The following is a 14,074-nucleotide window of genomic DNA, read 5'->3' as shown; positions in this document are numbered from 1 at the left end:
ACTGTGCAGGGAGGGGTGTCCTTTTCTGTGCAGAATGAATAGACTTTTAAATTGAGAGACCATTGGGGAGTCTGAGGTCTGGACCGCCTCCTCTCCAGTCTGTCCCAAAACAGTGCAACTACATTGGTCCTAACTGACAACGGCTTAGTCCAGTTTGGCTCTGCCATTTAGAGGTATGGGGAGCCCTTTTGAATCAGTGTTTCGGTTTATGGCGCAAGTCTACAGATGAGGCAACAATGAGTAGGTAAGTGAAGAAAATAAAAATACCCTGATTCATGGAATTATTTGCATGTAAAACTGGGATTTCAGTGTCATTCTGCCCGCAAATCCCCATGCGTCAAACATGGATTTGATTGCACAATGGCATGCAAATCCCGGTTTTACACGCAAAGAATTCCATGAATCAGGTTTATGTGTATGCATGTATGTGTTATGCATTTGAGGAGTTGTGTGTCTGTGGGAGTGTGCAAAGACACTTGCAAGTTAGCAAAAACGAAAATCAATCAGAGAATCACAGAACATTGTGCAAATGCCAGGAAAAGCAGAGCTTCTCTCAAGAAATACAAAGATGACAGCAGAAAAAAGAAAACTAAGTCTAGAAAAAAGAATGGGCATTGTAGAGTTCGTACCACACCCAGGTGTTTTAAAAAACGGCTACCCATATTAGTGTCAAAGATTTAAAAGGTTTAACCAACCTTTCAGGTTCTGTTCTCCTAAAGGGAGGATCAAATTGGAGAGTGGAGATGGAAGTGAGCAGACACAGGAAATAATAAGTGACTTCATGAAAAGTGGACTATTGAAGAAACAGCTGTTGGACTTAAAAGGCATATATTTATTGTCAATTAATAGCTACAATATCTATTTGCTTGTATGCAAGAAAAGAAGCAAACTGTACGACTTACCTGACCATTATACAGTGCTAATGTTCCTATCTCTGAAGCCGTAAGCAGTGCATCCATATGTTTCAACTTTCTAATGCTCTGAATCCTATCTCGTCTCTTTTTACCACCACCTGACAACAAAACAAGTTACTTGTTTTAAAAGAGTTGATGCTTAAAAATATTTAAAATCTTATTAACAATACTTTAAAAACCTACAGGTTAGGTCATTACACAAAAGGGGAAAACAAAATCACAAGAAAAAGGAGTAAAGTACTGAGTTGCATTATTCATTTATAATAAAAAATGTGATTTATATGTGTGTTTTGGTCGTGATAATTCTTTGGCATAACTAAGAGTTCAGCATTTTCTTTTTTTTAATTCCTGGCTTTAATTTGTCCTCTAAACATTTAGATATTGATGTGTTTCCAAAGCTGTTGATTTGTTTATTTTCCAACTTACTTAATAGTACAAATCTTCCATGTCTAAGACCATGCTTTGTCATTTTCTAAATCTTGTTGGGAGGTTTCTAATATCATTCACTCTAATTCCGTATGACCCTCTGCACATCCACCTCGTAGCATTAAGGCTGATATTTGCCAAATACTAAGGTTGATGATTTTTTTAAAGGAAAACTTAGGAAATACCCTGGCCACAAAAAGAGAGGTCTTCGATCTTCCTCCTTCTGCGGCTCTCTTAGTAGGGGTAATATGTCCCTGTATTACCAAAAGAAGGGCGGGAATCCACCATCTCCGTGACAAAACAAGCTAGTCTTCTGAGTAAATACAAATCTGCATGGGCCTAAAATTGACCCTAGTACCCAGAACGGGGCTATGAGAGGGATTTGATTGGATGGACAGAAGTGACATTTTTTATTGCATGGAACATTGTAAAGGCCAAGTCTAAATTCGTGGAGCGGGACATAGAGTTTCTTAAAACAGTTTGATATGATCCTTTTACAAGAAACTTGAGCTGTAGAGAATCTTTTCTTGGATGGCTTTGTGTCTTTTTCAATTCCAGCATGCAAGAATAATAGAGACCGTTGCTTTGGGGCATGGTAACTCCAATTAGGGCATCAATGGAATGTAAAATAAAGGTTAATAACACTTAATGTAATTATCTTCAATTGATCAGGCTTACCCCGTGTAAGGGCAATAGCTTGATGATCTTAAACTTCTATAATAGCCCCCATAAATCTGGAAAAAATGGATGGGATGCATTTAAAGAATATTTTGAGGGACATGGTCCATCAGTCAGATCCGAGCACCATTTTTCTGCTAGGGAGGACTTCAATGTCAAGATGGATAATGGGCTGTCTGAGGGCCTTTATGACGAATCTGAACATACTTCATTGGAGATTCCATCCACACTTTTAAGGATGCTCAGATCTGCATTAGGGGATTACAAACTGCTTGTGGCTTCTAGAATGGGGACTATGCACTTTAAATGGACGTGCAGCCCGGGATCTTCCCGGGCCAGGCGACCTTTAGTGACCATCAGGGCACCTTGACCATTGATTATATTTGCCTCAAAGCAAGCCATTGGCATATGATCTGAGAATTTGAGGTGGTAAGGGAGCCATGTAGCGATCATTTGCCTATCTGCCTTAGACCCTTATGGAAGTGATCTTCTCTGGCTATGAAGATAATGAATCATGTAGCTCTTGCAGACGTTAACCCGGATTGTAAATGAAGAATTAAGTAGGGGAGGATTGATTCTTCTGAACGCTATCAAGATGTGATGGCCCACAGTTCTATGATTTTGGCTATTTTACATGATTCTATTATGGTCAGCAACTGTGTTGAGTTAATTGGATTATTGTCCAATTTCTTTCAGAGAGAATTTACAGGAAATAAACATCAATTCAGAGGTTAGTTCTATCAATAATGAAGAGTGTTTAAGAAGGCACTTATTGGTGCCTGAAAATACTCAGCAAGGTCTACATGGAGATAATCCAGGCAAGAGCCACCTATCAGGCAGCCCTAGAGAAATGTAAAATGGAGCTGGAAAATCAGGCATGGGAAACCCTGTTGAAAGCGGCATCCGCTGATGACTCTAAAGAATGTTGGGAATTTGTGGTCCATGGACCCCCATGCAAATGGGTGCAAAATGGTATTGAGGCATCTGTCAAAGGTAAGGCCTGGGTAGATCGCTTTGCCAAATTATATTCCTGGCTCGAGCCCATGTAGGTAGATGCTCCAACTGTTCTTGATTTGCCATTGCAATTCTCTTTGGAGGAGGTTGCTTAGCTATTTCTAATAAAGCTCCCAACCGTGCACTTAGACCAGATGCAGTCCCTGCAGATTTCTTTCACGTTTTAGGGTAACTGTGGGTGCCTTTGATAACAATTACCATCAGTGCCATTCTGAAATCTGGTGAGACCCCCCTGCATAGAAAGGAACCAACATCTTTCCTATCTTTAAAAGGGGTGATCGGGCGAGTCCACCTGCCTCTAGACCAATCTCTTTACTTGATTTGACTTTCAAGATCTTCGGAAGAGTATTTCTAGAGCATTTTTGAGGAGTCGCTCTCAACCAATTCCATGCTTTCTGATATTCAGTATGGATTTAAACCAGGTGTGAGTATGGGGGATCAGGCCCTTAACGTCTACCTTTTGGTGGCACAGTCAGTTTTTATCAGGGAGAACCGATTTTCTTGGCATTCATGGACCTGAGAACCGCATTTGACAAGGTCAATAAAGACAAGCTCTGGATGGTGCTTGAATCCATGGATTGGCTGCCCTGCTGAGATATTAGTGGTGTTTAAGCTGTGCATATGGGCAAGAAGACATGTGTGCTTTATGGGGAACAGGCCCAGTGCACCCCTTCCTTTGATGGAAACATAGGGGTTTGTCAGGGTTGTGCAGTGGCCCCTGTCCTACAGCACTAGTGGATTCCAACACGGATGACCCCTGAGTGGGTTACAGAGTTTGCTCCCTTCTCAATTATGCTGACAAAACAGTCTTTATAGCTTGCACCCCCAATGCACTCCAGAAGCTGATTACTGTGTATACAGAAAATAAGAATGCTCTGGATTTGAAGATTAATAAAGCTAAATCTCCTGTTGTGTGGCCTGGGGAGGACGAGCATAAAATTGCATAACATGTTAAGTAATGGGGCTGTTATACCGAGGGTTCAAGAATTTAATTATCTCGGTATTTGGTTTTCATCAGTGGCGTCGGACAAAGCCCATATAAACAAACAGAAAATCAGAAATGTGCCAATCTCGGGCGGAGTTATTTCATTTTATGGCCATCTTCCAAGACCAACCACTTCCGATGATTTTTAAGGTTTACGAGGCGCAGGCCAAGGCAATAACTAACTATGGTGCATCTCTCTGGGGTTTTGAAAATGTGTCAGAGCTCCAGATCATGGAAAATAAATTCTTTACAAGGCTTTTGGGTCTCCCTAACTCAGCTCCTACCGTTGCAGTACATGTGAAACTGGGTGCTAGATTTATGGAAGATTAGTGGTGTTTAGCCCTGGTTCTACATTGGCTGCAAATCTGGTCGAACCCCAAGGTGGATCTAAATCATATCATCAAGGCAATTTTGTCCAGAGATGGTTGGAACAAAATCCCATTGTTAAACAATATTGGATCTAAATTGTACCAGATGAATACCTCTGCACGTTTTCCGCCTTCTAATTTATTGAGCAAATACGCAAGAATACTTATAAGAACACTTTTGTAACTTTTGTTAAACCACAGCGTGAAATGAAGGAACTACAATTTAATGCAAATAGAGCCATTTGCAATTGTGGCACTCTAGATTCCATGCAACAGTACCTTATTTTAAATCACAGGATACTAGATTGCTGGCCAATCACTAGAGCCTGTTTCACTAGTCTTATGTTGAGAGTCAACACTGCTAAGTGGCAAGGTTATCCTGATGATCCCAGATGCCCATTGTATAATGCTAGAGAAGAGGATCTTTTGCACTTTATTCTGTTTTGCCTGGCATACTCAGATATAATCAAAAAACCATCATCCCTATCTTAAGACAGCAACATTTTAAACAATGTCGCCCAGCCTTATCCTTTCTACTCAAGGCTGATTCACCCATTGTGGCTTGCACGCTGTTATCTTATCTTAGGAAGGTAATGAAAATGAGAGAACATCACATTTTATCTTGGGTCATGTAGACTACGTATGAGTTAATAAAGTAAATTTGGGTATTTTTAACCTTATGATTTTGATACTATTTTATGTTATACTTGATGCATTTTAACCTTGTATGTTTTCTTTTTATCTTGTATTTTGTATTATTTTTTGTAATGATGGGTTTATTTTATGTCTCTATTTGATGGATTTTAACCGAGAATATCGACATTTGTGGAAAGGCATAGCATGTGGACGTGTTCCCTGTGTTATGTCAGTTATTCTCCAACAGCAGCAGAGCTGCCAGGAAAATCACTGATTCCCAATCAATGGCTGTGCACTGTGTTTACATTGTGTCAAAATTAAACAGGAGGACTAACCAGAAAACACATTACCTGTTGCATCTTCAATTTTTTCCCTTTTGGCAAGCGTGAAAATCGAGATTTCCTCATCTGTTTGTGAACAGCATGTTGCTTCGGATTGAAAATATCCAAATATCTGAAAAATATAAACATCAAGTTTCCATGACTATACTTCTATAGCCCATTTAATTAAATTTGGAAGCATGATATGCTCCTTTTAGGACTACATTTACTTGGAGAAACAACATATTCAGTGCTCTACTTTAACTTCCTGCCTGAAAGCTCATTGATAACCATTCCAGAAATTGCACATGCTGAAATGCATAAGCTGGTTCTAAAATTAAGTACAATTAATGGTCTGCATAAAGAATGATGGCATGAAAGTATTTAGTGAGTGCACTGTCGAAAAGCATGGAGCACATATTAACAGTCCTTCTGAGTGTACACCCACTGGTGGGATCCTCTACTCGAAAACCCCTGTGTCAGTTACACCCTAGATAGAAAGTAACTAACTCTTAGACTAGCCAGCAGTGAGGCAAGGCATTACCTTCTCCACATGGTAAAAATGTCTCATAAGTGTGCATATACATCTAGACCCGACGACAACCTTTGATACGGAAGAACACAATGTCATCTTCCTATCATTCAACCCCTAACTACGGAGGCTCAATTCCTTCCTCTCAAATCACAGCCAGATCGTGAGAATGATCCCATCCTCTTCTCCTCCACAGACGGGGGATTTTTGGCACTCTACAGCAGTCCCCTTTTTCATTAATATAAAAAGACAAGTCTTTCATGGATCTTACACATTCCCAAAATGTAAGATTGATGACTGGAATGTTTAGAATAAATCAAAACCTCTAGGCAACTCTCCAGATCCTCAGCTTTCAGACTGCTCCTCCATTACAGAGAGGGAAATATCATATGCAAATCAGTCCAGCCCAAACTCATTGGTTGCATAACTTCTGCAAGAGACCACAAATAACCCCATAATTGTGTCATCATCATTGAGCATTGCCAGTGAAGTGTAACTTGGTTCTCTGCACACCCACCACATCTAACTCCACTCCTATGTGGATGACTCATACTCCTTGACCTCTCAGCGGCCTTCAAAACCATCATCCACAGCATCCTCATTGGCAGGCTCCACTCCCTTGGCATTAAGGACACTGCACAAAACTTGATCTCCTCATCCCTTGCAAACAGACACAACCTACCTTACCCCTATCACCTCTTCCGCCCAACCCATCAGTAGCAGAGTCCCACAAGGCGCCTGCCTTTCACCTCTCCTTTTTAATCTCTACATGAGTCCTCTCCCCGCACTCATCCACTCCCACAACCTCACCCGCTATAGCTACGCTAATGACACCCAAATTATATTTAGAATTCCCAAGTCTGCCACCCCAGACCCAGACCTTGTATCCTGCCTCACAGACATTGACAGGATGATGATCAATCATCTCCTGCTAAACCCTGGGAAAACAAATGATCTTGATTATGATTCCACCCCCAAATCCCTGTTTCCCCACGCTTCTAACCCCACCCCGAACCACCACCTACACCTTTTAACCCTTTTTCGGTAACAGTTAATTTGTTGTTTTCTTTTAGGTAACATCACTGGATACCGAAAGTCAGCCCTCTTCCCGCAACCCACCCCATCACCGCCCTCCCTTGGCCCCCTGCGCCACTTCCGCCACAGTCAAAAACCTAGGTTGCACAATGGACACTTACCTGACTCTATCAAACACATTAACACTGTGTCCAAATCATGTCCAAATCATGTTACTGTTACGCTCACCTGACTCCCACGGAGGCGCTGGCCTGGTTCGCGCTGCTGTGACCTCTTCTAAGGTGATGCGCAGGGTTCGGAAGACGGACTGGACCGGGCCCCTAAATCTGGCTTGTCTGGCTCGCAGAAGTATCCTTCTGTAGGCGAAAATAGGGGATTAACTGTCTGCGGGGTAATGCAATCGGCCTCCCATTTTCCCCTCTCACCCTCCTTGAAACCCTTCTGTGATTTTTCGTAGCGTCTCACCTTAGGGTCTGGAAGGACGAGCTCTCCATCCTGCTTCTGATGCAGGGGTGCATTGGTATCCAGTTACTTCACTGGATTTTCGGATTGGTGAGAACCAAACTTGCTTGGCTTCCAGGTACGTTTTTTAATAAGAGGTTCCCCTTGTGTCCATGCATTAATGTACTAATGCTAGTGTCTTTTTACCCATAGGGGCCGGGGTACGGAATGCCGGGGAACAGGCACCGACCCGAGATGAGAGGTGAAATCCTTGTAGAAATCAGGTAAGTCTTTAATGAGCGTTTTTTGGTAATGTCTTTTCATTCGCTCATTAACGCTGATGTCTCTTTTTTCCCTTAGGGGCCGGGGTCCGGAAATGACAGGATGCGGCGCGGACCCGAAATGAAGAGGGAATGAATCAACAGGTAAGTCTTAACATGGAGATTTAGCTTTCCTTATTCCCTTCTCTCTCTCACCTTTTGTTCTGGTCTTTTTCTCCCTAGGCGCTGGGGCGTGACTGCGAATCCGGATGATCGCTGCTGAACATGGAGGCGCCCTGTAAAGGTGAGTGGAATGCGGCGCTGCAGCGATCGACGCGATGAGCTTTTAAATTAAAGTCTTCCTTTTCAGGATTGTCGGCGAGATGTCTCCGGGATGCGGATTTAGCAGGTAAGGACTTTTCCTTCTTCTGTTCTCTTCTTCTCTTCCTTTGCAGGTGATCCAGGATGCTGGCAGGCGTGGCAGAAGTCAGGATGCAGGAGCAGACACGGTGAGCGTCCAGCTGCTAGATGCAGAACAACGCGAAGCACGTGTGGCTGTTCGGGTGGGGTTTAAATAGCCTTGGAAGAAGTTCCAGGTATGCATCCTTCCTCCAATCAGGTATGTGTCCTTCCCCGACCACACCCGGATGGTAAATTAGTCCCACAGGTAAAGTAGTTCCTTTCAGGCCTCAAGGAGGCCGGGATCCTGCAGCATGGTCTGCATCAGGTAAGTGCACCCAAGCATTCCCATAATGAGCCTGGCGCCTATGGCGCCAGGACTGATGTCTTTTATGAGCCTGGCGCCATAGGCGCCAGGACACTGTCCAAAGGGCCCCTATATGGGGTTGCTGGGTCCTTCCTTGGGGACTGGATGTCTGCTTTCGGGGACGCCGGGCTTGAACCGGCTCCCCGGGAGCGGGCATCATGACAGTTACCTATTTCTCCGCATCCTCAGATGCATCTTCCCCTACCTCTCCTACCCCGCTGACTGTCAGAAGTCATGTCCATGTCATCTCTCGAATAGACTATACAAACTCTCTCTACCTGGGTGTCCCAGCCTACCAACTTAAAAAGCTCCAAGAGTCCAGAACTTAGCAGACAAGCTTCTACTTGCCCTCGGCCGAAGGCAACACATCTCCTCCACCATCCGTACTCTGCGCTGGCTCCCTATTCTTTTTTTTAAAGCACTTTATTGTGTATTCAGTTTTAAAACCCGTTAAAACCTTACACAAATTCATCAAACATCACAACATAAATCCATATAAAAACATATCATTTAGACGTTATAAGATCCTTACATGAAAACAAACTTATCATTATAGTACAAAAACTTAAAATTGCTTTAAAAATCAATTTTTTGTAACAATTAGTTCAGCTTACCCAGAATGCCTGATCTCAATGAAGCCTCATTTAGAACACCATCTAGTCCACTAGCTTGATCATCGTTAAAAATTGGAACAAAGACTTACTCAATTGATACGGAATCTTCGAATAACACATACTCCAAACTACCTGTCCGTTTTGCTTCCATAATGATCTATACATTTCTTAAAACATATTAGACGTTGTGCAATTAATGCTTCACAGTGCAAAAGTAGGTGCTGTAACGATTCACTAGTTGTTGAGCAGAATCTCCAACATTCCAGGTGGCTATCTCCTTTTTTCCATTTTACCCAATTTACACTAGTCGGCAGAATATCAAATCTGAACCTCATCAGTGTGTATCCCACTTTCCAGCAGGGGTACTGCGCAGAGATACTGCGCAGAGGTTCCCAGTTTTTTGTGGGCCAAATTAATATTCTGATATTTCCTATATCCCCCCACCAAATCACATGTTCTGCATCAGTCAGCGTGGCAAAGTCTCTGTTTGTATGTGCCCGGGGGTACATTTATTAGTTCTCCCTCCAACCCCCATTATTCCAAGGTTTGCATAGTCTTCTCAATAAGGCTGTTACCCAAACATCCCTCCTCTTCTTGAACTCCACAAACATTGTTTTCGTGGGGCGGCTTTGAATTTAGAGCATAGTAAGAGTCTCTTTCACACGATGTGTGCTTCTAAGGATAAGAGTCCCATTTCATATCTGATTCTGCTAATGGGAATGGCCTGAGGGATCCTTAAGACCTTCTTCCATATATAACCTTCCAGATGGCAAAAGTCTTCTTGCAGCAGACTATGGTGGATCTCAAACTCATAAATCAGCATAGGTACAATTTCATCACCACATTTTGTGATAACAACCATCAGATCAGGAAAATACTGAAAATAAAGTTGGTATCTGCTCAAATTGGACCCTCACCTAGGGAATTCCATCAAAGACAATCCATCTATCATTTACACCAGAGCAAAAACATTGAAAAATGACCTATGTCCATCTCTACTCCCAGAAACTCAAGAAAATACAAACGTGCTGTGGCTACAACCACCCAACAAAGGGTTCAGAAAATGGGGGACTTGTTCCATGTGCCAATATGCTACCAGAAGCACTGAAACATTCAAGGACCTCCATGGAACTTCCATTCAAATAAAAGAACAGACCAACTGTCGCTCCAAGTATGTAATATAAGTTATTATATGCATATGTAATCTCATCTTTATTGGAAATACGATCCAGGAATTGAGAACAAGGATACGAGAACACTTATCAGGTATTGGCAGCCAGGACAAAAGCCTACCTTTAGCTGACCACTCGCAGAAAATGCACCAAATGCACAATAAACAAGACTTGAGATTTATTGACCTTAGGAAAGTCACCCTAAACTGAAGAGGAGGCAACCAAAAACAAAGATTGAGACAAGAAGGGGCCAAACTCATCTGCCTCTTCAGATCAGTAGACCACGGTCTCAATTCTGACAACGAGATGCCATCCATTTTATAAACATACTAATAATGATTGTAATTCTAGGCTCCGAGCTAAAATATGTAATTGTTATGAAAAAACAGCACAGTTGGCAAAATGGGTCTAAAAGTGGCATGCATCGCGACAAAAACTGTACTTCAAACAAGTCAATTTGAAAATCATGTGATATGTATATAAACTAGCTAAGTGAAATAATGACAACCCCTACACTTTATGAAAATATATTCAATAGGCACACTTTAGGTAGCAGGGGTCTATAAAGTGTCAGGCAACGTAAGATAATTACCTCGTGAACAATTACCCTTCATTAATATGTAAGTATAGGTACAAACTCGTCATACACAACAAGGTTTACCCACACAGACTTTCTCTTCACTATTATATCATGCGCAAGTGCCATTTGTTTCCTACAAAAAAAATGAGGTATAGTCATAGTGTTATATATTCTGTGCATTAAGACTTATAAATTAATTGTAGCAGTATATATTTATCACACATAGATCAACACCAGTACAAAATGAATACTGGTCACCACTCAAACATGCCCGCCACGTCGTAGGCGAACGTGGAACGCAAGGTAGGGCAACTGTGTTGAAACAATTCCAAAACAGAAAAGGACTTGCCAGGTAGCACACAACAGACGTAGAACCAGACACTTTACAGATAAGCCCTAACATCTGCGCGGGAAAAGCATTTGCAGCGAAATGCTATTATCCGTGCGCTGCAACCAAATAACTGCAAGAAACAAAAATACTTTTTTGACCCTCTAAGACGCGACATTAACTTATGTAACGGAACACACGCGGTGCGCCGCTGTATCTTAAACTAAATAATGATGGCTCTCCACAAATAATTGAGTTTAGACAACGGGAGCAGGAGCATGTTCAAACCGCTCATTTCCCAAAGTAAATTTTTCTAATTACAATGATGGGGACAAACAAAATTAAGGGAAAAATAAATGGCAATAAGGGTGCGCAAAGGGCACTGAAGATTTAATAGCCATATTCGACATGATGCAGGCAGCAACCAATATTCAAAATACAAGAGCATGATCCAGGGGAATTTTAACCCTATGCCACAATTTTTATGCAGGCAGGATTTAACCACATGGAATTCAGTCAGAACAGACACAATGTTAACTATCAGCAAACACCAGAAACACGGTAAGTCAACTTTTTCTTTTTGGTAAGCGGCAAACATATATTTAGGGAGATCACAAACCAGTTCCAAAAAATCACTGCCACTTTAAGGTTAAACCATGATGCTTTGACCGAGCTGATACCAACCCATGCTTGTAGCATACTTATACAGCATCTTTTTACCAATGGAGACATAATTAAATCACAGTGCGAATTAAGCCACTATGGCACAATAATTGGTGTGTGAGATAGTCAGCATCATCCAAGTTTTTTCAACGGAGTGGAGGAACTCAATGTCTCTGTAGATCCCCACACCAATGCGACATCCAGTTCCAAGGGGAACATTTACTGATGACCCGGTCGCGGGGGCCCTTGAGTTGATATCCACTAAAAAGTTCCTCAACCTAAGAATAGGTACAATTTTGGATTTATAAACTTACAGAAGTGCGACTATTGAGAATTTACCAAACCTGTGATTTAAATGTCTCATCTCAGTGAAGGCTTTTGTTGCCTTTATATAATTACCAGGTTACTCACCGTAGTGACCACCTTGCTCCTAGTCCATAGTCCCCTTTCCTCCATACTTATGGGACATCTCTCCGTCCTGTGGGACGGGACCGGAGCACTTTGTAAAAGGCATCCACATTTTTTCAAACATTTGTCCCTCCTCTCTTTCCTGAGCGGGGCCCGGCACGCGGCCGTAAACCCGCCCACCTAGGCTCCGCCCGCGCATCGCCCATCAGTCCTTTTCTATCGCAGGGTCAAGACCCATTAGCAATAACAGAGGAACCTTATTAGAGGGGACGGCGGGCGGGCGTATGGAGGAAAGGGGACTATGGACTAGGAGTAAGGTGGTCACTACGGTGAGTAACCTAGTAATACTCCCACGTCCCGTCCCCTTTCCTTCATACTTATGGGAGATTCCCAAGCACTCCTTACAGGAACTATGGGAGGATAGAAATACCCCTTACTGAAACAGGTTCTTCAGCACAGCCTGGCCGAACTGAGCGCCAGCTCTAGAGCTCATATCGAGGCAGTAATGCTTACAGAAAGCAGATGCGGAGGCCCAAGTAGCTGCTCTAGCGATGGACTCCCAGGGAACATACTTCTGAAAAGCAGCCGCGGCTGCCTTGCCTCGCACCTGATGTGCATGGATACCTTTAGGAGGTTTCAGCTTTTGGACGGTGAAAGATTCCGTGATACAGGCAGCAATCCATCTGGAAATGGATGCCTTAGAAGCCGGCCTGCCCTGGGGTTTACCGAAGGTCACAAACAGTTGGGAAGAGCTCCGAAGCTCGGCAGTCCTGTCCAGGTAGAACTTAAGAGCTCTTCAGACATCCAGGCAGTGTAGAACCCTTTCCGCCTCCGAGGCAGGGTTCGGAAAAAAGACTGGAAGGGAAATCGACTGATTCAGATGGAATTTGGTCACCACCTTTGGTAGGAAAGCTGGGTTCGTCCGAAGGACTACCTTGTCCTTGTGAAAGACCAAGAAAGGATGCTCCACCGACAATGCCTGGAGCTCACTCACTCTCCTTGCTGGCGTAACGGCTACCAGAAAGGAAACTTTCCAGGACACGTACTTGAGGTCAACCGTAGCCTTTGGCTCAAAGGGTTTATGGCACAGCGCCGGCAGGACTACATTTAGGTCCCAAGGCGGGTGCAGACTACGAACCGGAGGGTAGAGGCGTGTCAAACCAGCAAAATGTCTCTTCACCACCGGGTTAGTTAACGAACAAGAACACCGGTCTGTAGAGAGGTAGGCGGAAATCGCCGAGAGATAAGTCCTGCAGGACAGGACATGAACCCCTGACTCTGCTAGGGAGGAGACAAAGAACAGCACTGTGTCAATCGTCGCCACCCTAGGGTCCAATTCTTTCTCCAAACACCAATGACAGAACCTGAGCCATTTACTCTTGTATTGGGATCTGGTCGAGGGTTTCCTGGCTGCCTGGATAATAAGGATGTTATCTGCAGACAAACCCAAAGGCTCTAGAGCCGTGAACTCAGGCACCATGCCGCTAAGTTGAGCGATTGTGGGGAGGGGTGCCACATCTGCTGTTCCCCTTGGTGAAGATCGGGAGTTACTGGTAACCTGATTGGCGGACACACCGACAGGTGTTGAAGTTCTGAAAACCAAAACCTGGCCGGCCACCACAGAGCTATCAGTAGAAGAGAACAGTTGACAGAACTCTTCAACTTCCAAATTGCTCGATGAACCAGAGGAAGAGGCAGGAAGGCGTAAGCTCTCATGTTGTGCCATGGGATCTCGAGTGCGTCCCCCAGAGAGGAGGCTCCCAGCCCCCCTCTGGAGGTGTACAGAGGAAGCTTCTTGTTTACCGCCGTGGCGAAGAGGTCCACCTCCGGTGTGCCCCAATGAGAGAAAATCCATGAGAGGATCTCCGCCTTCAACTCCCACTCGTAGCTGACCACTGTCCACCGGCTGAGGGCATCCGCAGTGACATTCAGCC

General features: G+C 43.5%; 1 protein-coding gene across 1 annotated transcript in view; it reads right to left on the bottom strand.

Moving 5' to 3' along the window:
- The window catches only part of WDR64 (WD repeat domain 64), a 1,979,698-nt gene that overhangs the window by 1,705,137 nt on the left and 260,487 nt on the right, over window positions 1-14,074 (bottom strand). The window contains exons 3-4 of the mRNA XM_069607651.1: window positions 5,372-5,474; window positions 903-1,012 (exon numbers count right to left, since the gene is read on the bottom strand). Of these exons, the coding sequence (XP_069463752.1) occupies window positions 903-1,012; window positions 5,372-5,474 (213 nt within the window). The remainder of the gene's footprint in view (window positions 1-902; window positions 1,013-5,371; window positions 5,475-14,074) is intronic.

Source organism: Ambystoma mexicanum, chromosome 4q, assembly GCF_040938575.1.
Source record: "Ambystoma mexicanum isolate Mex_15411 chromosome 4q, UKY_AmexF1_1, whole genome shotgun sequence".
In the NCBI taxonomy this organism is placed as follows: domain Eukaryota; kingdom Metazoa; phylum Chordata; class Amphibia; order Caudata; family Ambystomatidae; genus Ambystoma; species Ambystoma mexicanum.
Note: the sequence above shows the minus strand (reverse complement) of the source record. Positions and strands in the feature narration are given on the sequence as shown.